Genomic DNA, 25,215 nt, shown 5'->3' with positions numbered 1-25,215 from the left:
TGATCACAAATTTAACACACTTAATCTTTTTCCTTAAAACAGGTTTGTTTTTGTGATGCACGTGGTTTGCATATTTCAAATTATTATTAAAAAAAGTCATCAGCTGAATTTCCATGCAATAAAAAGTCAAAAAATACATCCAATTAAGCAACAAATATACTATTACTATTAAATGAGAACTTACAAAATTATCTGCAGTCAAAGCTCTCTCCTAAGTAAGTGGGGTGCCATTAGCTCTAAAGCTGTACGTCAAGGAGTTAAATCCGATGGTTCCTATACTGTCATCCCCTTCTCATTTGCCCCATGGCTGACAAGTGGGTATGATATTCTATTTGAATGCTCTTAGGCTGAATGGAGACTAGAACATTTCAGAGAAACTGAAGTCTGATGATAATAAAGGAAGAAAACAAAGAGGTTGAGGGGAGAGAGGAAAAAAGCCTGAGGCTCTTCTTCAGAAAAAAAGCAACTAGAAATTACCACTTTCTTCTCTCCTAAATTTACATAGCTTCCTGAAGATCAAAGAATTATTTCCCAGTGGAATAAACATACCTAGTCTTCTAATTTGTCTCTACCCCTCCCCCCTTTTCTTTTCTGAGTTTTTTTTTTGTTGGGGGAAGGGGTTGGTTTGAGTTTTTTAAGAGAAGCAGCATACCCAAGAGACAGGCCTCAACCATTGTGCCTACTCCTCTAGTTCACTTCCACTGGCGCCTTGCTAAATTCCATTTATTCTAGGAGACTTTGGAAAACAAAAGAACACCAAAAAGCCACACATCCTGCTCCTCCTCTCCCATCCTTAATGAAGGAGGTGAACAGACACACGAGGAAGTTGAACTGAGCTAGGGAGAACAGACATGGTCATGGAGATGATGTCAGACCCTGAATTTTTAGTCTGCTTTGCCAAGGCCTCTGTCCCCCACAACAGGTGGATCGAGCACCCAAGTAACCATACTTTAAACTGATGACTCCACAGCCATCCAATCTGTTGTATTTATTTGCTCCAGCCCACAGCAGGGAAGATAAGGGGGGAAAGAACACCACCACCCACCACTAACATTGAGCAGGGATGCTTGGAAAGTGAAAGAGATATTTTTAAGTTATTTGGCCTCATACACAATTTTTCGTGTTCCTTCATTTCTCCTAAGAGCCTAATATGTCATTTTTTTTTTTTTCCTGGACTGGACTTGTAGAAAGACTGTCTTTTTCCATTAGATTTTAAAGATATGAGTATATTCTTTAAATTAGAGCTTGCAGCATGTACCTTAATCTTTCAGAAGCTACTCCAATTCCAGCTTTCTTATAGGCACTGGCTTGAGAGAGACTTTTACATTTTAGCCTATAAATTACGACATCAGTTGTGGAGCTGTCATTGTCACTTTTATTCCTTTCATGTTCCCTCCTCACACAAGCACCAATTCCAGAAGAAAAGAGCAGGAGGATGACAGAAACCTAAACATTCAACAGCTCTTACATCAGTATTTGATATACTGTTGAAACAGGACATAGCAAGGTCTTCAAATAATTGACTCTGCTTTAAGGAAACCAGAACTAGTAAGAACGCCTACTTCAGTTCAAATGATTAGAAGTTCCAAATCTAGCACACACATATAAATGAAATTTTACATACAAATGTACACACACTGCTTAGGGCAGATGCCCGACAGGCTGCAGCCCCTATAGGTAACACCTGAGAGGCCTCCAGGACCAGCCTCAAGCCTCACTAACTCATCTGTGACCACAGGCAGTCTTCCAGGCTTCAGCGACCAGGAAATTTTAACAGCCTAACTTTTAACTAAATAGCCTAATTAACAGCCTTGTACAGCAGGAATTTACTGCTGATGTTAATAAAAGGCAAATCACTCCCAGCTCTTGTGTTAAACCACTTCTGCTCGATGGCAATCATTAAACAACATTGCTCTTTAAAGTGCACCTTCAAAAACTACAAAGAAATCACTCCAATAATAGTAGAGTAGATTTTTTAGGTCTTGAAATTGAGTACTGATAAGCCTGGTACCTCGGAAATGCTGCTAAAATGGGAGGCAATAACCCATGTTAACATAGGTACTTTAAAACACTCTTGAGAGTTTGCTCACTGTATCAAGCCGTGGCTCTTTGTGCATTATAAAGTTGAGAACATCAATACAAGGATTTGCTTTATTCAAAGACAAATTTACAGCAGCCCTCAGAAACTAATGATACATGCCAAAGCTATTTCAATCACTAGTACTGATGTGCCAGCACATCTGTTTCTTCCATCTAAATGTTAAGGTGGTACCAGTCAGAGGTCAGTTTGCTGCAAAGTATCCACAGAGGATTCAGGTAATTTTGCCTACATGCTATTTAACTTTCACCATCTCATTTAAGATTTTGATCACTCAATTTCTAAATAATTCCCTGATTCAATTTAAACTTAGCAATTCCTTAAGCAAGCGCAGACACTTAAAAAAACCCCAACGCTACAATAATCCCAGGAACTCCTGAAATTCACCCCAAAAAAATTTGTTTCTGTCTCACTTTGAAGAAAACCACAACGCCTTCTAAAGGTAAAGCTGGCATAGAAAAATATGTGCAGTATACAAAGCAGAATATTTAAAGTTTTTTCAACACAATCAGATATGCTCAGAAGAGCTCTTATATATTCTTAACTCTAAACATTCAAGGAAGAAAAACATACTCAGTGTATTTAAGTCTGTATTGGGTTTGCAGGTTAAAGAGAAAACGTGTCAATTTCTTCCATTCCCATTCTGATTAATCCCATATTTTAACACAGTAGACTAAATTAAAGGGCTGATGCCCTTTAAACCCCTTAATAACCACAAAGCAGGAAACTAAAAAACCTCTGAAGACAAACCACCAAAAGTTGCTTAGCTGAAAAGACACCTGCCACAGTTAGGGGAGCATACTACATATAAAACCACTTAAAGCTTCCTAACTTCATCTAGTCATTGCTGTTGAAGAACACCTTCCACAGCCACTACTGTCCCTACAGACATGTCTTGTCCTTCCAGACTCTGTAATGCAGAACTGCAAAATTATCAAAAGGAGCCCTAAGGCACTCTTTAAGAAGAAAATAGCAGAATTAGAACAGAACTGTGTATTTTTTGATATAAGATTATGTTTGCATTATTCTCTCAGGAATCTTCCTTTCTGACACATTTTGCATTTATGGTTTACGTTAGTGAAACTGTCAGCAACATGAACTATGGCTTAAAACTGGGCAGTTTCATTACCAGCAGAATGTTTCTAGATTTGACTTTTTAAACAAATACAGATATTAACCTGATCTGTATAAAATACAAAAAAAGCTAGAAATGCAAGACTGTAGCTTATATGTGCTAGAGAACACATTTTAAATGTGTCCTGACTGAAATATGTTTCCATTCTGTGTCCTCATGCTTTTGCCATACATTTTTACCCTGCAAAGCATGATTCTGCTCGCATTCCTTTCAGTTCTACATGAGGACCCTGTTGCAGTCAGGTAGATAAATTATAAAATATAGGTCTCATAAAATCAGGCCTTGCTCTCTGCTAAATTAATAGCTAGCTTGTCACTTCTATGTGCAGCTAAGTAACTTGCCTGCTCCCATCTGAAAATAATCTTAAGCATGAAAACAATTAACACAACAAGATATTCTGGTAAGAGAACCGTTTGCACCTGCAATAAACAAGAAATTTGTCTCATAGGAATCAGTGAATAAAATATGTAAACTAACCAAGAATAGAGAAATCTGATAGACAAGTAAAATACCTTTTAGTAACCAATGGAGTAATTGGCAAGAAAACCATTAACCAATTAGAGTCGCTCATGAGGTCAGTAAAAACTGTATAAAATAAGTTGTGTGAATAAAGAATTAACTTTTCCTGCATGAAGAAAATGGAGTCTCAGCTGATTTATTATAATAGGACCCTAGTCTTTCCTACCTGGGCCAAGATGATGCCCACTCCCAGAAAATATTATCCCATCCCAGTTCAGTACATTCATGCCTCCTGCCTTAACCTGCCTCGAACCTGCTCCAGCTTCCTAAGATAAGCGCAGACTGAAAAACTTGTTATGATCCTGCTGTGAGCAGATCAAGCTGTTCAGGGAGCCAGAACTGCCACCAGGTACTGCACAAAATGACTGCTGATCACATGCATGAAGACACTTACCTGTGCAGCTCAGATGAACACCCACGCAACAAGAAAGACAGGAGCTATCACAATTATTGCACTGGCATGATCCCAAATCCCACAGTTTGGGAATCTGGCAGAACAGCTAGGCTGCAGTGCTCTGAACTGTTGCTGCAGAATGCTCTAATATGCCCTGCATGTGGACAAGTGTGCACATGTGCTGGGACAGTAGAACTACAATTATAATAAATCATACTGAATACATTAGCAGATATTGACAGGCTTGCAAAAGACTCCTGGATTTGATGGCAAATGCACAGTGGCAATTAGGTTTGTGGGTTTATTATTCAAGCAGAATAAAGTTTTCCTTTGTAAAACACCTGAAAATCTTTGTTTAAATAGTGTAGTTCCAATATTTCTTACACAACGGCAATTGTACAAGAATATTCCTACTAGTCCTACGTAGCTGGGTTTCTGTGCTCAGTCACAGCAAGCCTAAAAATTGCAGCAGTTTACAGATCCAATTTACAAATCCTCAGATTCTGGGTCAAAGCTCAGAATAAATAGTGTTACCAAAATAAGTCATCACAGTCAAATATGCCAAGGCACTTAAAGGAGTGACTTCCTTTAATGGCTTCTGGGTCATTCTGAGGAAGCAGCTTCACACACTGCTGTGCTGTACCTCCTGCTCTCTGGATGACCCTCAGATTGCCCATAAACCTCACCAGTACCATTTCCAGATCTAAAATACAAAGTGTACCACTTCATAGCTTTGTAATAACAAAAACATCCTCTTGATGCTTTGCAGTAATCAAAATACATCAAGACTATTGTTTACACTTGTGAAGCTCTTTGTTAGGTTTTTCTGCTACTAAAAGAGACAAGCACAAGCTGGACAAGCAGTGGCTGCTCCCTCGGTAGAGCTGTCCCACAGTCACACCTATCACAGCATCCTGCAATGTGAGCATACATCCTGCCAGACAAACTTTTCCAGGTTTCTACACAGCAAGCTTCCACTCAAGAAAACTCCTTAATTTTGCTAAATTTCACCTCCATATAAAGAACCCAATTCTAACTCTCTTTTGGAGGCCAGAGCTGGGAAAATATTCAATGCAAACAGAAAAGAAAGAGTTGTTATTTAGTATTCTGAACCAGGCTGGCTACTCATCAGCTGTAATATAAACACTACAGATCATGAAGCTCCTATAACCATCTTCCTTATTTCCACCCTGCTGTGTTTACTGAGTTTGTTATTACATACCACATACCTATGAAGCTAAAAACTGGAACACATTAAGACAGAAAACAGTTTTAAAGGTGTTTCAAATGAAATTATTATCAATATACTATGAAGTTTTATGAGGAAGTAATTTGTGCCTTTACCAAGAAAAAAATACTCTTGGTCAATACTTCAGAGTAAACTGGGAAACTGCCAAAAGAGAGACAGTTCAGTAATGTTTAAACTTGCAGGTTTGGGATGGAGATCGTATAAAAGAGTAGAAACAGATTTTCTAACATATATTCTGCAATGAGTTATTTGTTTTAAAAGAAGCTCACAGCAACTTGGGAGTTTTGAATTCATAAAAATTCCTTAGGGAGGGGAATAAATAACTTTTTTCCTTTTTTTTTAATACAATAAAGCAGGATGCTGACACCAAATTCAGAGAACCATTCTTATATTCCTTTTCCAGAAGGTGCTATCTGCATTACTAGGGGATATGCATAATCAGTGTAATTATGAATGAGTAACGCTAACAAACTTTTCCTGAAATTCATTAACATCACAGAAATGCATTCTGGTGAAGTAAACAAATTGCACAGAAAAAAATGCTTTTCATCTCCCACTACACTTGTCCCAAAACTCAATTTATTCTAAAATTCCTGCCCATTCTAACAAATTACAGTGGTCTTGCAATGCAGACAGATATTCTCAGGAAGACAGAGGGACAAACCAAAGGCTGAGTCACATCAGTGGATGGAAGGAAAAAAAAAGCCCATGACAATATCTTCCTGAGCCTGCCAGATGAGCTCAATTGGTTAGAGCAGGCTGCTACTAACACCAGTCACAGCTTCAATCCCTGTGTGGACCATTAGAGAGAGCTGGATTCAGTGATCCTTCCAATTCAGAATTCTGTGATTCTGATACCAGTGACTTCCAGACTGGATTTGCCCACCATATTTCCAACAGTTATCTGGAAATCTTAATTTGGTTTTCCTCAGAAAAAGAAGGAACAAGCAGCTTGCTACTACTACTTACTAACCTAATTTCCTCCTTTTTCACTATCCGAAAATTGATATAGTTCATCATTTGCCCTTGAACAATGAAGCTCCTAGAAAGGGAAATTTCACCACATTTTAAATTGTTACTATTATAACTTAATTGTAAGGATGCTTTGGTTAAGTGATTATAATGATGACCTTACACAATCTTACATAATCATCCTACTATTTTTTTTAAAACTAAAATGTTTGCTTTTTCAGAAATAGCTCTAATATAGTCATCTTTCCAAAACTATAAAGAACATGATGAATTTTTTAAAAATTATAGATGATGGCTTCGTTTATACGTTATTTTTCTCTTCAATTTTGTTCCCTTTTGCACATAAAAATTGTTATCAAATTATCTCCAGCAACTGGAGATTTAAAATACTAAATTTTAATTAGAGAACAAGCATTATTGCAAATATGTATAGAAAAGAATGTTCACAGAAAATGAAATGGATGATTTGTAGACAAACATTTTTACTAAAGCAGTTTCTCTTTTTGGCATCAAAGAAATGCTGGAAGCCAGGAAGATGTTTTTGTTTTGTTTTAAATTATTACTAAAGGTAATTCTTAAATTCTTAAAGGTATTCTTATCCTACAATTTGAAGGGCTTTTGTTACAATGCATAGTATTTGCACCAAGACAGAGGTATTTTCTCTTCTCTGCACACACTAAAACAACAGTGAAACGTGGATGTTGAATTCACTACTTAATGGAATATCCAAGCAGCTACAAGAAGTAGGGGAAAGATGCAAGCTTAAGGAATGCCAAAAAATACCTTTGCAAAAGTTGTGCAATAGTTTGCAAATCTATTTTGCAATACTACTTTTTTTTTTTTTTTTTTTTTTTCAAACATCCCTAATCTGAAAGAAACTGGGTCTTGGGCCAGAAACCTGAACTTTGGAACAGAGAGAATAGATGATTTACACTCTCTTTTCTCCTCTCTCTCTCTCTGGAGGCAAGTCGGAAGGAGGAAAAATTTTGCAGCCCCTCCCATCTCCTCCTCCTCCTCACAGTGATAGGCATCTACCACCTAGAGAGCTGTAACTAACTATTAAGGTCTGATTAAAATGCTTTATAAAACATAATAAGCCATGAGATAGTATAAACACATATTAAATACCTTATGTGCAACTAGCAATAATCACTGAGGTATTCATAACTGTCTGTGAGATTTCAACACCTTCCCATAAAACCAGTACTATGCATGTCTCAAGTAATACTTCTTCCCAGAAATCCCTTTTTCTGCTCTGGATACAAAGGATTTGGGCATCATTCATTTTTACACAACATGTAAGAATTGCTTAAACACCTCAGGATGTGCAAGAGGGTTTAGAGTTTAACTATACCACCCCTGCATTCATACAACAATCTTGCACCTGGTGTTTGAGTTTTGAAAGAGTTTACATTTGGGTCACTCCACCAAAGATGATAAATAAAATTCCTCGTGAATTTTAATTGTGAAACTTTGTTCCAGTTGCAATTGCACTTTCAGAAACTCCAGGTCCATTATTACACATACATTATTATACTTCATAACCCTACAGAATGAAGCAAAGGTGTACAGTGATTGAAAATGGAACTTGGAGAACAACCCAAAACCAAAGTAAGGCAACTTACAAGGACTGCAAGCCGCTTAATCCTCTGATGGCCTCATTAGGTACAGTCTTCAGCTGATTGTTCTGTAGGGTTCTGTAAAAATCTACTGTGTTAATAAAGTAGAATCTGACAATCATCTTTATCAAAGGTAGAGGTAACAGAAAAGCCCATAGTCCTGTTATGGTCTCCCAGATTTCTAGGGTATGCAAATGCATGTAGAATTATCAAGACCAGATACCCAAAGGCAACAATGAAACAAGAAAACGGTATATTTCAGTTTTATTTACAACTCATTCATCAACAGCATTAATTTGCAGAGAACAAGCTCTGACACAATATGCTGAAATTCCCTTGGGAACTCACTGAAGAGGTTAAACAACTTAATACTAGGACAAATTTGCTACAAGAGGTGATATTTTATAGTTTTCTTGTGGAATTATCTTATACATGCTGGAAAACACACAAACCTTTAATTTTTACTGAAGTCACATCAATACACAATGCATTAACAATTAAATTGAAAAAGTGTACTAACAACAAAGCACCATTGGGCCAAGTTGAATTAAGCTATACTGTTGTGAGTTTCTTCAAAATTCTCTTATAGGACAATGTGTGTCATGTGAGTTCTTTTATAAAGAAAACGTAAACAATCTTATAAAATCTTACTCAATTTTGGTGCATACTGGGGTAAAAATTCAAGTAGACAAATTAACTGTTAATTAAGACATGGCCCACATTTTTCCAAGAACTGCTAGAATTTCAGGCACCTCCGGTGTTAGCATTGCAATGGATAAGCCTTCAAGAGCTTTGATACTTTGCATTAAATTTACAAAGTGTCATATTAAATAGTATTGCAAATAGACAGTTCCCTAATCTGTACCCTGGTAATAGTGTCTGGTTTTTTCTTTAAAACCTCAAGGTCTGCCATTTTTTAAAAAATATCTCTTTAATTAACTACCTATTACCCTGCTAGCATTTGGAAGTATTTACATCATCAGAAATGCTACAGTTTTCAAATAGAGTTTTTTAAAACCTTAAACAACGGTTTTATCCTTAGCTATGGAAAAACAACTGTCATAAAAATTCTTATCTCAGAAAGAAAAGCAAAAATTTTTTTTAATAGTAAGACATTTTCACCTAGAGGAGCATCAAACTACAGCAATTTTTTCTACTGCCAGTAGAACATAATTAAAACAGTATATTGAATCTATTAAGTAACAGTACTACCTGATAATGTCAGGGCACCTGACAAGAATATGATAAAGGGGTGGAGAACAACAAAAGCTTTTATGTCCTTTTTAGGATTTTTCCTTTGATTCTTCTGCTACAAAATATACTTCAGAAACAAAGACGTGTTCTAATAAAATGCAATAATTATAATTTAGTCAAGTTCATCTTGTCATCTTAACCACATTCAGCAGGCTTTGTAAAGACAAAAAAGAGTAGGAGAGCTATACTTTAAGAGGATAGAGGGCAAAAAAATTTCCTCCAGCCTGCCAGTAAACAGTCTGCCTATGCACTAAGAAAGCATACAGCTAGCTATGAAACTCTAAAACCTAATTACTTACAGAACTTTGAGTTCTTTCAACCCGGACAAGGCCTTTGGATGGATAAAAGTAAGGTCATTGCCAGCCAGTCGCCTGGAAAAAAATTGCAATAGTAATTTCAGTCACAAAATACAGTACTTCTACAACCATCTAACAAGGAAAATCACTCCTGTATCAAATCCTGCAAGCAATTATGCTATAGTCACAATCTTCCAAGTCTGCAATATTTATTTTACTTATACCACATTTTTAACAATGAGGATGCATCACTCAGCCTTGTGGATATTCTTTTGCAAACGTGCTAGAAAAAACACACCCTAGAATGATGAAGAACCTTCTTAGGGCACTAGGTTTGAAAGTGCATTTACCAACACAATTCTCTGGCTTTCAGCATTGCTTCACTAAAACACAAATTCTGGTACTCACATGTTTTTAATATATACAGCAGTTTCTCAAGAAAGTATGAAGTTAAAACCAGCTACATACTACAGCAAAGCAGCAGAAGTCTTTATGAGAATATGAAATCCCAAATATGAAAACAATATTCAAAAGCAAGTGGTATGCTCACCCAGTGCGGACAGTTGACAGGACATATGATGAATATGACCAAGACATAATATTGGTAATATTTCATCTTTTTGGTCAGCTATTTGGAGGAACTTTTCAGGAAAGGGAACTCTTTTGGGGCAGGGAAAAACGGAATAGGATTCTCAGCAATACATACTCTCTCAAAATGTGGATGGTTTCAAATTTGGACGGCTAGACATTAACACAAAGTAAATTATGAAAATCACCATGATATTAAAAGTAATAAAGACAGGAGAAGCTCCAGAATACAAAGCAGGAAAGCAGAAACAGCAGTCAAAACAGCTGCTTCCAAACAACTCATCCTTCTTTCTCTCACTCTTTTTTTTCTTCAACGTTTTACCTCTCCCCAACCAGCAGATCCTGTGCAGTCCAGCCTGGGTTAAGCTGCTAATAGCTGTATTTTATCAAGGGTAAAGACAATAATGCAAAACACCAGTAATCCATAACTGACAAAAGATGCAAAAGTTTCACCCAAATATTTGCTTTTAGACTTGGGTTTCATATCCAAGCTAACCAAAAGGAATGCTGAACAAGGTTGTGCAATGAAATCATCTGTGGAAATACAATGTACAATCCAGTAAGTGTTAATAATTAAAAAACAATCAATGTGCTTTAACAAAGGTTACAGAATATCAAAACCCACCTCTGCTGTTACAAGGCACTGTGAAGCAAGCCAGACACAGTAAAGGGAAAATATTATTTCAAAGAGGCAATCAAAGGAAATAACAAGAGCAACATCTAAAGTATCAGCTTACCAGAACATAGCAATGTTACTACATTTTTATCTTCTTCCCTAACTATATAAAAGACACTACCAAAGCACTTAATGCTTACATAAATCTTCTTGCAACAGAATTAGTGACTTAATAAAATGCTGCCTGATAGAGAGGATACTAGCTATCTTTATTAAATCCATTTTTCAAATGCAGATGGTTATATTTATAAACCAAGGGAGAAGAGGACAAGAACACCTTCGTGAAGAAGATGACAGCAGAAGATCCTACTTCTTAGAAAACTGTGTTCCTCCTGCTTGTTAAGGCAGAGGTTGGTTTTTAGTCCTAGTAATTTTCACACACCCCCCAATTGCTCTCGTTCTGACATCACTACAAGCATGTTTAAAAACCCCCACATCTGCTGACTGCTGAGAAAAGTTTGTCTGCATGGCTTGAGTATAACCAAACAGCTCTGAAACTAGAAGAAAAATAAGAAGAATCTATGTATGCTTATTCTTAAAATCTCCCGTCTGCAAGCAACCTCAGAATTTTAGAGCTGGGACACAACTTTTCAAATACTTAGAATTTTTAACATTAATGGAAGTTTCCAAATGGCAACTAAACATTCCCCTAATATTCATTTTGTTGTCAGCTGATGTCCAAATCAACTTGATTAACTTATCTGGGGGAATGTGGAGGGGGGTTTGCAATACTTCACATCTTTCTTTCTAATAATTTCTTAAGAAGTTCACTGTAAACAGAAAGAAGTACTGATGAAATGCTTGGTCTCTACAGCAGAGAGCCAGTAATCTACAAGACATGTTTATGTTAAAATGTGTTTGAAATAGCAAAATACAAATCCTTAAATCAAACCAAATTCAGCTGAGGCTGTACCACCTAATCATTTTGCATACAAACATTCCTATGATTACATATTACACAATTCAATGAGTGGCAGCCCTGGAAAATGTGTCAGGCAGCTCTGGCTGCAGCTCTGCCAAGGTTGCCCATTAATTTGGTGTGTGTGAGGCTTGTCAGGCATCTGTTCCCTCTCCCAAATAGACTGGGGATTATTACTTGAGCTTTAAAAAAGCTAAACTAAATACAGTTGAATAGTATCCCTCAACCTGAACGTCACTAACAACACCTAAAGAGCACTGGAAACAAATTACAGCTGAGCCAGAGCAAGACTTGTCTGACTTCAAATAGTAGGACTTTGCTTCCCTCAAGGCAACTCCTGCTTCTTCAGCCTTTTTCCAACCAACAGAAAAGACCCAACCCTTGTGATCAACTACATTTCCATTTCTCCACTATCTGGCAGTGTTCCAGGAAGTGTGGAAAGGCTTTGCTAATCAGTTTGCCAAATATACATTTATCGTTCACATCCTAGCCTTGGGGAGCTGCTCATGAGGAGGTTCCATCTTAAGATGGCAAAGATCAATATATCACACATTGCTCTCTACACTTTTCCCATGCAGCAGCTGGAAGTATGGAAATGTTTCTCTTTACATAACCAGGTTCATTTTAAAGACACAATTGAAAATTTGATAGCACACATACAGCATTATAAATTAGGATGTAATTGAAATCATCCAGTAAGGTTTTCCACGTTACCTTCTTTCAGCAAGTCTTAAAAGTAATTATTATTATATAATTTTAAAGCACCTCTGCTTCTCTCTCTCTCTCACACACGGTAAATAGGCTAAGGGAAATCACAGTTTTACCAAGGCCAAAACTCTAACATAACAGAAAAGACATAACTTTCATCTCCTGGCAGCAAGACTCATTATCCTGCTTGAGAGCAGCTCTGGAAATTTCTGCTCTATGGTGGGACAACTTCACATTGCCATAAAGCAGCACCTTAAGGCAGTCCTACCTTTACATTATCAATGGCTGAACACCTATCCTTCCCTTCATTCTTAATGGAAATGGTTACAGAGACCTAGTCTGAAAGTCCATCTGTTGCCACTGAACCATGGTACATCACCATTAATTAGAGCTCTTTCTCCAAAAGGCAGTGGGCTGCAAAACAGATTCACCCACAAAGACAGTAAAAATTTAATTAAACAGACAATTGTAAAGTGTCCTGCCATGCTATAAGGCCACAAAAAACTTTATTTGCTATCTCTTACTTCTCAAGGCAGAAACACAGCAGCAGGCATCATCTAAAGTGGGATGTAAATGTGTATCACACTGACCATGAGTTTTTCTGCTAACTCAATCCTGACTCCCCTTGTTTGGAGACTTTGCCAAGGATTCCAGGTATCTGGAATTATTGCATCTGAGTTAAACCTTGGAGGTTCCTCCAGTGGAGTCACAGCTGTAATGTAGGGCCACAGTAGGAATCTTTCCTGTAATTGCTTAGCATTGAATGTTCTATTCTTCTATGTTTATTTTAAAGCTAACTATTTAGTGTTTTAATGGTAAATTTGGACAAACTCAAATTTACAGACTCAATTTCAGCCTAGCAGGATAACAGAGTAGGACACATGAAGAACAAAATACTTCTGCTAGCCTGTCATACAGAGGTGAGCAATACTCTGTAATCATTATTTAAAGTGACACAGTAAATCATCTCCAGATGTGGAGGACACCTTACTGTTATTACAGACATCAGGATACAATGTCGTTGAACACTAGCATTTCATGGTGGCCGATTCCCAGAGTACACAGCAAGTCTAGTTTCTTGCACTGAAAATGGAGCTAATACTGTTTTCTCTCTTTTGGGAAATTAAAACTTTTGCAATTATGAGTCTGGCAACCCAGCTGCATGTTAACCAAGCCAAGTTAATCACTGGTGTTGCTCCAAAAGTCAGGGAGGGTGTTCCAAGGATACATTTTTGCCTGTAACAATTAAAACCATCACTCTTATTATGACAGGATGCAATAAAACTTCTTGGAAACCTCTCTTCTTGTCTTGCATCCCAGACAGGAGTGAACCTTAGGATACTTGAGCAAAACGTTTCATCTCCTCCTGTCCACCTGAAGGTCTTACGCTCATACAGAAAACGATTTTTCTGTGGAATTTGGGTTTGTTTTTTCTTTTCCTCTTGGTGGAATGCTCCTAACCTTTTCTCTTTTCTATCTTCTCTCTAATAATTTATATTGGCTACTTTCTCCACAGATCAAATTCAAATAGTGACACAGACTGCAATCCTAGTATGTCATAATGAAGCACATGATTTATTATTTTTACTTCTACATTAGCTGCTTTGTGGTAAGACCCAAGACTCCTATTTCAAGGTTCGGTCAAGCCTGAGCCTTCATAATCCATCACTATTCCTCTGCCTGGCCAACATCCACTTTTAGCTATCCAACTTTTACATACCTATTTTCATCCTATTGGAAAACATTACACTGGTTGTCCACCTGTATTTTTGCAAATTCTATGTTTTGTGCTGTCTTACATTGAACTATTCTGCTATCTTTACATGCCTGTCCCTAACTTCCACCTTTTCTAGGTTCTCTGTGTTTTCCAAATACAAACTTGAATTTTTCTTGAAGTTCTCCCACAACAGAAGTAATCTTTGAAAATGCCTCACAGATAATTTAATCCATGATGCCCAGCAAGTGTTTCCTCCAGAAAAGAACTTTAGTTTCCATTTGTGCCAAAACAGCAGTTGCTCTCGAATATAAGTTTGTTTTTCTTAACAGCTGATGCCTATTTATGTACCACAATTTATTAATCAAAGTTTAAAGCTCTACAGGAGATGTAGTCATTTGCAGGAACATACATGGTTTCACTACATTCCTTGTGCAGGGGTGGATGCCCTGCCTGGTGAGGGCACACACCTGTGGAGACAGCTCCCACCCAAGATGGGCAGCTGTAGAAAGGCAGGAGCTGGTAAATGGAAGTTATGTGTCCAGACTAAACTTCACTTTGCTTATCTGTGAGTAGCAAATGGCCCCTTTGGGACTTCTCTCAGCTGCAGCCTGCTGAATTGCTGGGAAACCAATCTATTGCCTACAGGTTACTCCAAACTGCTCCACACCAATTTAACAAAACTGAATGGATACATTATTTTGCTGCTGCTAATAGAAAATACATTTGTCTCCTCCTTTTCTTGCAGTAGTTTCAGCATTATACAAACTCAACCATCATTTACAAAATTGTGTGTACCTACACCAAGACACACCATGACTGAAGAAAGAGTACTGTAACTACAACAGCACTGAAACTGCATCAACTCCACTTCTTGCCATGATCTTTCCCTTTCCAGCATTTACAGCTTTCTCAAAGCTATACTGCGCTTTAAGATAATTGCTTGTTTTTCAAATGCACTTCTGGTGCATTTGGAAAAAAAAAAAAGCTAAAATATCTAAGTAAATTAAACTGACTGATTAAAAATTCTAAAGCTTGTTCATAAGTTCTATGGTTAAATTGCCAGCAAAAGTCACCAGCATCTACCACAAGACAAAATATGCTCTATGGTAACGCTTTTCATGGACTATCAAAAACAGGAAAGTAAATTACAATGGATTTTCAGGAAAGCAAGCATTTACACCCATGCAAAATATGCTCTATCCTTTCATTTTCAAGCAGTATCTGTATTTGGGCAAGACCTCCAAATAGAACCCATAAGCTGCAACACATGCACCGAAAGAAATACTGTAACATAAAAAAATTACTATACACTACAAGTTATTGAAACAAGCTGTCTTTGTAATCTCAACTAGTCTTCTGCAGCATCTCAGAAGTTTGCATAAATTTTTTAACATTGACAGATATGTCGTAAACATAAACAACAATACCATGGTACCTTTTAAACTGGTTAACACCTATTCTACAGCAGAAATGCTGAGTTGCTGCAGAAAACAATTTTGATTCATCTCACCTCCAAAGCAAAATGCAGAATATATTTTATAAAATACATTCTCTACTCCCTACTTGCCTTTGCACATCTTGTACTATGTTGTGGTAACTTTCCTTTACCATAGACCAGATAGACCTTTCTCTTGATAGCTATCTAAACACTCAGGTAATAACACATTTCACTTACTTAGTCTGCACAGCAGAGACACAGAAATGAAAAAAAAAAAAAAAAGCCACCGAGTTTGATCAACTGGGATGAAACAACTCAATTAACTATAAATTTGTGCTTTTAGCAGATAGTGGTACTTGGATGCTCAGATGGTTTCCAAGATCATGAAATATATTAATGGTCAGACATGAGAGGGTAAAAAAACTGCTGCTGTTACAGTAAATCGTCAAAGTTGCTTTGGTCTGTTATACAGCCTTGTCTCTTGTCCTGGCATTTATTGGCTATCTAGGCATCGGATCTTTAAATGAACATGCATCTAGCAAGTGACACTGCAAAATGGAGAAGTGGATTAAGTCTACATACATTTGGCAATTAAACTTCTGTTACTGGTTTTCAAACCACTCCAGGTGCATATTGGGTAAATGCAAGACCCAGGTTCTGCAGACACCTTCACAATGAATGACCTTAAAGAAATGGTGGTAATTTTCAGTATGATTCTTTGATTCAGTTTAGGTTGACTGTTAGCTTTTTTTTGAGCTGGAATAAAAACAAATATTTTAACAGAATCATTTACAATTTTACTTTTATATAAGAAGGGCAGGAAAAAGAACTTTATAGTAGAGTCTGGTTACTATTTCTGTGCCAGGACATATGCCAAGGCTAATTAGCCAAGAGTACCTCTGTACTAACAAAATATACAAGAATACAAACATGTAAGCAGAGGGAAGGAAAGGAGGGAAAAGAACTACATCACCATGTTTTCTTATGGTAATATATAGCATCATACTATGAAACTATGATGATAGCATATACTTAATTACATTCTCAGAGGTTATGGTGTTTACCTTCAACATACAGGATTTATTTCTTCTCCTTTTTTGTCTAAGGTTTTCATAGAGCTCCTGTGACGACTCTTGAGACCCCAGCCTTGAACTGGCTACCTGATCACTCACACACATACATCTTTTGTTCCACACTCCAATTTCTGAAACCGAAAGGAGCAGGGAGGACTGCGTTGGTACAAGCACCATTTGGAGACCTGTACTTGGAGAGACACAGCTTAAGAGCTTCTCAAGTTACTGCTCAGCCTCCAGAAGTTTCTTATCTGGCTTATACCTTCAGACAGCCTCAGCCTGGCAGCACAATAAGGCTTTAAGACCGGTCTTGAAGTGTAACATCGGAAAGCCCAGCCTTCAGGCCATTTAGCTAAACCAGCTTCTATGTGTGTGCATGTGAGCAGAACACCGAAACTCAAAAAAACTGACAGATAAGGAAAAAGTTTTGTTGTCCTCTAAAAGTACTTGCAGCAGAATAACCAGTCTTGGAACTGTCAACTTTGGAAATTAACATGTAGAAACAGAAACTGGAAATAAAAAAACCTCTCATCTTCTAAAAAACAATGGAATTTACTCAAACTACTAGCATCTATCCCCACAAACAGGAAAAAACATGCAGCTGTCAAGCAGAATAAGAACCTTCTAAGCTACAGAAATATTCCTGTATCAGCATGACTAAAACTCATCCAGAATCAAACTGATTTAGGACTCGCAGAGATAAGAAAACGCTAATTAAACACAGCTTGGCCAACATGTTTTGAAACATCATTTAGCATTTCATGCAGACCAAGTAATTGATGTTTAAAAATATCTTAGCTGACTGTGGTTAATTCTACTTGGGAGTCTTTGCCTAAAGGTTTGTCTTGACTAGAATTTGAAGGTGCAAGTTACAACACGCTGATGACTTTCTAAAAGCTCCAGTGCACACAAGGCAATAACATGAGCTGGCTGGTCAAGTTATTAGGCTTTTAACTTGCTACCACACGAGAAACTTACCCCTTGCATTTTTTTCATTAAAGTTCTACCTCTTGGAATTCAGGCTGGATCAACTAAGGAGATCACCTCCTCCAGCTGTTCAAATATTCAGAGCTGGTAGATCGATGAAAGGCAATCATTGGCTTCCAACCCTATGTCACACTGCTATTTTTGAGAAACCAACAGTTGCTATCTACATTGGCTACCTTTGTAAAAAAGGAGCTGAAGAAAGATCTCTGCCTGTTCCTCAGAGTCTGCTGGTGGGGCTGAATGGACGTATATGGGGCAGGAATGTCTCCAATTGTGCCAGCCTGTTTTGCAAGATGTTTAACTGTGGTTAAACATCCACAGTTTTAACACAAGGCATCAGGACAACATGAAGATTCATTCTTATTCTTGCCTTTTCTACTCAAAACAAGTCCTTCATCTCCAGTTTCGTACTATAAAACCTTGGGATTTTTCACATATATGAAAGAGAAAAGAATTGCACCATCTCATCAACATTCACATACTGCCTTGAAAATACTGCTCTTAAAAGATCTAGCATGAAGGACAAGGCTTTCCATCAAGTGTTCCACAGCCAGGTGAGGAAAGACACAGCATCCTAAACTAACAGCCCAGCCTTGGCCTAACTCCAAGACATGTCTTATTCATAAAACTCAGGTAATAAAAATACACGATACTCCCTCTCTCCCTGCCCAAGGATAACACAACTTGGTGCTGATGGCGAAATTAGGAGGAAGTGTACCATCTAAATTACACACTGAAACACATACTAGAAAAACAAGCAGCTGTGGTATTTCAGCCAGGTGGTCATCTCCAGCTGCAGTCAAGAGCAAAAATAACTCTAGACATCTCCCTTGCAGATAGTTTCTGATTACAACCTTATGGCAAAACCTTCCACCTCATTTTCACTGCTAGTATACATTTTAATTATTCCTTATGTTCCTAAACTATACTCTGTCAATTAAAAGCCATGATCAGAGACTCTGGCCAGGGAAGGGAAGCGGGGAGAAATTCAAGCAAGACCTCTTAAGACTTGCCATCAACATGGATATAATTAAAGTCAAGCAAATACTCAGTCACATTATTTATTTTCTTGCAAAAATTAGTTGCACATGTGTGGTCTCTTGTTCACTGTTCATTCATGTCTCAAAAAGCAGATTAACATTGTGTTTCAGAAAAGAGAAAACTTTTATTGATCTAACGCTTCATTTTATTACTTTTATCTCCCCAGCCATTTTCAACCATCGATTAAATAAGAAGGTTTTGCCCTTGCCAGATAAACGAATAGTATCTGAAGTGTCACAGGAGAGACAGACTATTTCATATCATGTATGAGCAAAAACCAAAAACACAACAACAGATCTTGGTATCAGTACACATCTGGAAGTCAATCGAGAACTTGTGTCTGTTGGTGCTTTCAGGAAGGATTCTTTCCCTTGCAGTATTACTGGGTGTGATATGGTTTTTTATACCCAACAGTCAAGAGTGGAGAGCACTCTCTTCTAACCCTTGCTGGAGAAGGTCAGGGCCTTATCCTAAGGGTGACCAGCTGGGAAATTACCTGTGCTCTCCTTCGGACAATCACACCCTTCTGTCACAACTAACCTACAGACCGACATGGAATACACTGCAGTCCTTTGCTTCTCACATGGACCAGCAGCCAGACAGTTAAAAGCTTATATCATTTAAATTTTGCCCACGAGTGCAGGGCAAATAAGATGACAACATTCTAAATGGTTAAGAGTGGCAATCAAAACAAGCTTAAAAGGTCATTAAGTCTAAGATATTTCTACTTTATTGGAGTGGTTCAAGTTTCTGAAGACAGACTGGAAAACTGGCCAAGAATAAAAATAATTTTGATTTTGCCTTCCTCAGTAAGAGACTGCCTTTTTAATTAATCTAGCAGATCATTCACAAATAGAATGTAAAATCCTTCAAAGTACTTTAGATAACTTTACATATTGGAAGGGACTGCCACCTTTTTAAAAGGCCATCAAAACATAACACAACATGGATATTCCAGTTAAAAATTTACACTGGAAAATGGTTTCTACTTTCTAAAAACACTGCATTATCTTGTTATATTTTCTTCTTCTAGCTTTCTATAAATACTTTAGGTGTGGTTAGAAAATCATGGCCAAGTTCTTCAAGAATTTTTAGTTTCCATATCATGTTTAAGGATGCAGCATATTTATGTTAGCATTTTCTGAAGAATACACATCATTAACTGCTAAGGCAAATCCTTGGTGGTCTGCTTCTCCCTGACTCTGACCATTGCCATTTCAATAGTTTGCAAATTACTTCCAGATGGGTATCAGTTACACAGACATGGAGAATTTTTATAACATTTATAAATAGCACTAGAATCCTGCTGACATATGGTACGTGTGCTATACAGTAACATGCATGACAAGGAGGTGAATGAGGGTACGCAGAGCACTCAACCTAATGGTCAGATTCTGCCCATGGACAAGTCAAAATCCCTTTGCTTGTACCTGTGAGTAATACTCCAATAGGACATTATCTCAAAGTTACAAAATCCCCGATTATTCCTGCAAATTTGATTCTTTGCTGGGGAGTCAGTTGTGCAAACATGGCTATTTAATGCCATTTCAGATGTCCTCTTCCAGCTGGCCCCAAAATTGCCATCAACAGCACCCACTGGTTTCCCATCTGTGTCAGACCTGTCAGCCTGGTGCAGGTGCCCTGGATGATCCAGAACGTCTAAAACCAGCCTGGGATGCGTAACTGAAGCATCCAAGTTGCGTCCTCTTTGTTGGCACAGAAGACACTTGAGCAGCCAGCTCATCTGGTACTCTGTTTCTTCCACTAGTGTTCATTTAGGATTTGGAAAATGATCCTCTGAAGTCTCTGCAGACTATGAAATAATTCATTTCATTGAAGAAATTACAACCCCCATTTCAAATGGCTCCTACTGCACTTTTTTATCTCAGCCTCTTCATATATGCAACTCAGTCGCCTAAATAATACATTCTAATTGTCTCCCATTTCCATTCAATTAAATTCTATGATACTATTTTGCAACACTAATTAGCAAACTCTGCCAAGGGCTTATCAAACATTTGACAATGGCAGGGCTATGGTGTTGTATGAAGATAAAGGTGGATAGGGCTGCCTCCTTGATGGAGACCCGCTAGACTGCATGCTGCTGTGGGTACTTAGTGCATTCCCATTAGCTTGCAGGATTTTCATTTTCTTTAGCATAATTCTTGGGAGAACTTCTCAATGAAAAGTCACTTCTAGCACAGATCCCAACACCACTTTAAGTCTTTTCTTTAAATTACTTTTCTTTGGCATGGACACTAACTCCCAGTTTTGCGTGCTGAAAAAGCAACTTTGCAAGTGCTCAGCAATCAGAATTTGGATCTGTTCAACTATAAATAAAAGCCAGGAAGAAACTTTGACAGTAATAGAAAGGAAATACTGTGGTTGTACAGTAGGAAGTATGAGAGTTCAGTTGTTCCTGTTCATAACCAGCAAAAATAAAGAATGAAATACTTTTGTATCCTGTCCCATAGAGAAAAAGGAACAGGGAGAACGAAGCAGAAAAGTGCCAGATGTCGTGCTGGTCATTTCTATTAAGGAGGAAAGCTGCTTTTATTTGAATCTATTACATTCCCATTTAAAAACTTGAACTGAAACAAGGGAATCTAGAGTCAACTTGTGTTTTTGTTTTGGGGTTTTTTTTCCCCAGAAGTTGCTTTAACACATTAAGTAAGCATGCTAAGAATGATTTAAAGCTTCTTGGTGCTCACACACAATTCTGAGCTTAATGCTAGCCTATTTTTTTTTCAAACTGAAAACCTAGAATTTAGGGGGACAATGAGGTACATGTAGCAAATGGCTCTTAGGCAATAAGTACAACAGATGATAGCAGAAGGCCTTTCCTCTTTATCTCCTGACGCACCTTAAGGTTTACAATGTTACACAATATGCACACCCACCCATTAGATTTTATTGCTTAATTACTTTTTGGAGCAAAAAAATGAAGTCTCCCACAGTCATCTAAGTTGGATAAACAGAATTGTTTGGGCTTTTCAACTTCTGGTGTGAAATATGCCTACGAAGAATTAAAATAAAAAAAAGGGGGTTACAAATCTAGTCTAACAAAACATATAGACATACAGAAGCACATATTATAAAGCACATATGGAATGTTGGCTAGTATATATTCTGAAGCCAACCAAGCCTTCCTAGGCCACTTTTCTTTTCCCAATTGACTACTCATGCCATAGAGCCTTTCTTAAATTCTGTCAATTTCTGCATTTGTCAACACAAATGGACCATCTGAAAATCTATTTTTCTTCATAAAGCATTCTTGACTATCACAGACTTAAGCAATACCTAAAATCAGAGGGAATAAACCAGAAGCTGTTAGACATGAAATAAGATATCTCACAAAATTTATCTGACATAAATCAACTTAACTGCACTTCACAGTTGTACTGATCTGAGTTAAAACTATTTAAGAACCAGGTAAAATGGAGCTATTTAAGTGCATTATTAATGGTTGCTGCTACATTACCAGGATATAAGAGAGATCAAAATTCTAAGGAGAGGTGGAACACCTTATTAGAGCAACCAGTGAGGCTGAGGTGCAAAGAAGCAGCTTTCAGGAACCCTAGTCCTTCTTCAGAAGCAAGCGATCCATCTCTTATCAATTTCTCAGTATTTTTGTTCCACTAAGGTGGGGTGGTTGCACTGGTTGTAATAGATAACCATGGTCAAAGGGTTCAGGGCTTAATCTGCAGTTTTGCTACAGGGTTAATTTATCCTTTTGCCCTCTACAAATGGTTTTCATTCTTTGCTTGTTTCCTCATTGGGAAGGTCAGAAGAACACTTCCCTACCTCATAAGGGTGGTCTCTCTGGGGAAACGAGCTGTTCTTTTCTTAAGGTGATTTACTGAAAAACCTCTCAATGCAACATTCATAGTCCTAGTCTTGACAAGGTCACAAATAGAGGCAACTTCAATTTGTACCTTAAATGCTCTTTAATATGAGAAATCCTACTTTGTCACTGAAAATATAAGAGAGGCAAAGCAAACTGCAGGTGTTTTGTCTTATCTATTGCTTAGTACTGGAAGTTCTCAAAGCTCTCTTGCAAAGGTTGAACCACTACCTTTACTCTCTCTTCACTGATAAGGAAACTATAAGGCACAGAAAGTGCTTGTCACATAACAGTACTTGAAGTAGTAAAGTGAATGTCAAACCTGCCTCCCTGTTTATTGACTGAAACCCAACCTAATTAAGGACTATGATGTTGAAAGCATGCGTCAGCTTTGCAAATGCATCTTAGTAAAGATTTCAGCAAAATACTGAGCACATGAGATCGAAGATTCAGAAATCCAAGCATCAGTTAAGTAAAACATAAAAAAAGAAAGCTAAAATCAGAGTAGGACAAAAGGGAGGTGGGAAATGGGGGAAAAATTCTGCCAGAAAAATTGAGAAAAAAAAAAAAGCCCTGTACCACACAACTTCTGATATAGGTCAGGATGGGCTTGTGAGCATTTCATCTGCAGCCTACAAGGACAATGGAAGTCAGCCACTCAATAAATTAAGCAACATCTATTTTATGGAACTTATGCAACAGCTATACTGTAGCTCCTTCAGAAACAATGGTAATTACACAACTCTTGTGTTATCTTTGGATAACACTGTAATTACTATGTGTCATCACTCTAGCCATGATTAAAATAATTACTGTAAAAAGTCCCTTGTAAGTAGCATTTACTGTCCTGGTTTCCAAACATGTACAAGATTACATTTTTAAAGTATAATTGCTTTTTCTGTTCACAGTTCAACTTAACAGTGTTTCTCCACCCACCTTCCACTTTACACAGTCATATAATGTAGCAAAACTTAAACATGTGTAAAATACTTACAGCTCTTCCAAGTAAGGAAAATTCTTGAAGGCATCTTCTGGTAGTCTTGTGATGTTATTCATGCTGATATCTCTGGAAAAGAACAAATACAGATTTATCAATAACCAGGAAGGGATTTTTACACTCTATGAAAAGGATAAGAAAAAGCCTCGTGAGATAGTATGGTAACAGAAAAAAAACCTATTCTAGTATCCCACAGTAATGTATCTTTCTAGCAATTTGCATGCTAAACTTTTAGGTGACTGTAATTTGATAATCAGGTTGCAGCAAAGACCTATAAAATGGGAAGTTGACAAAATAAAGTTTTCCAACACTCCTAAACAAAATAATTACTGTGAAACTACAGAGAAGGCATGCATGGAAGCTCTACAGTACTGTTATCTCCAGTACTAATTTTTACCAACTTACAGTTTTAACTCAGATGATTAAGACTACTCTAAAACCACAAGCATATGAAAAAAGTAAATATTGTGACCACCCACCACGCAAATCTTCATCCCACAGTGTCTTTAAAAAAAAACCAAAACATGCGTTAGGGCTTAATAAATAGCTTCTGGCAAGCAAGGCTTCTGGAACAACTGGCAAAAATAGCAGAAACTCGTCCTAGCTCTACCACAGACTTTTTCGTTTTGTTTTCCTTCTACAAAAACCTATAAAGTCCTCGAGGTAATAGTTTTAAGTAGATTTCGTTCTCAATCCATGAGCAGAGGGAAGCTGGCAGCAAGTGCCTACATGATAAGTATGTGGACCTGCTCAGCTTTTTTCTTTACAAAGGAGCAGCAAGTGGCAAACTTGGTGACATCACCTCAGTTCACACCTACACAATGATCACAGATAATCCAGTCCTAAAGCAAGTTATTACTCAGTGTGAATAAAAGCAGCATGAAAACAATTTGGTTTGATAATTAAACTAACTGCGTAACAATTCATGACATAATCCAAGTACTTACTTTCCACTTGGTTGCTGGTGTGGGTTTTTTTAGTATGCAGTTAATAAGCAATTCAGTAACATTTGTTAGTAGAAACTTTCCTGCTTGCTGCCTTCCACATGTTGTTCTCTAGCGTCTATATGTCACCTCCCTACATAATTCAGATTAAAAGAAATCAAGACCAAACTCTCCTTTTATGTCACTAATGGCCAATAAGTACCACTGAAGCTCCTCCATGACATTAACAAGTAACTGGCAACTGATCTGCTGAGGCAACCGTTTCTCTAAAATAAATGTTAATTAAACAATGGTCCAAAAACTTCATTTCTCATTTCCCAGCATAAACTAAGAAAGTTACTCCTCAGCAGTTGCTAACAGTATATTAATCTAACTCAAGAGCAGTGACATCAAAATAAGGTTCAGCATATACAAAACAAACCCAACTGTGATAAGAGCTAAAAAAAAAATCCATTATAATACAAAAGACTCCCTTCACTACGCTCCAGAAGCAGCTGAAGTCGAGATGCTTTATCCCCAGACTCTACAGCCTGCATGCTTTAAGCAGTGTTCTGTGCCTTGGCAGCAGTCTGCTGACAGTACAGTGCTGCTGTTGAGGACGTTTTTCTTCTTGTGCCAGAAAGTTAATAAATTTATCAGGTACATGAACTGTCATCTGTCTGCTCCGTGGCAGACTGCAACTTCTACTCTCACACATTTTTCAAAATGTCATAAATACACACACTTCACACATCCAGGCTTGTCCTC

At 37.5% G+C, this 25,215-nt stretch overlaps 1 protein-coding gene across 2 annotated transcripts in view; it reads right to left on the bottom strand.

Moving 5' to 3' along the window:
* LGR4 (leucine rich repeat containing G protein-coupled receptor 4) overlaps positions 1-25,215 on the bottom strand; it is an 81,007-nt gene that overhangs the window by 16,829 nt on the left and 38,963 nt on the right. For both annotated transcript variants that reach the window (XM_088175432.1, XM_014889813.2), the window contains exons 2-4: positions 23,522-23,593; positions 9,540-9,611; positions 7,993-8,064 (exon numbers count right to left, since the gene is read on the bottom strand). In XM_088175432.1, the coding sequence (XP_088031558.1) occupies positions 7,993-8,064; positions 9,540-9,611; positions 23,522-23,593 (216 nt within the window). The remainder of the gene's footprint in view (positions 1-7,992; positions 8,065-9,539; positions 9,612-23,521; positions 23,594-25,215) is intronic.

This window comes from Sturnus vulgaris, chromosome 18, assembly GCF_052056855.1.
Source record: "Sturnus vulgaris isolate bStuVul1 chromosome 18, bStuVul1.hap1, whole genome shotgun sequence".
Taxonomy (NCBI): Eukaryota; Metazoa; Chordata; class Aves; order Passeriformes; family Sturnidae; genus Sturnus; species Sturnus vulgaris.
Note: the sequence above shows the minus strand (reverse complement) of the source record. Positions and strands in the feature narration are given on the sequence as shown.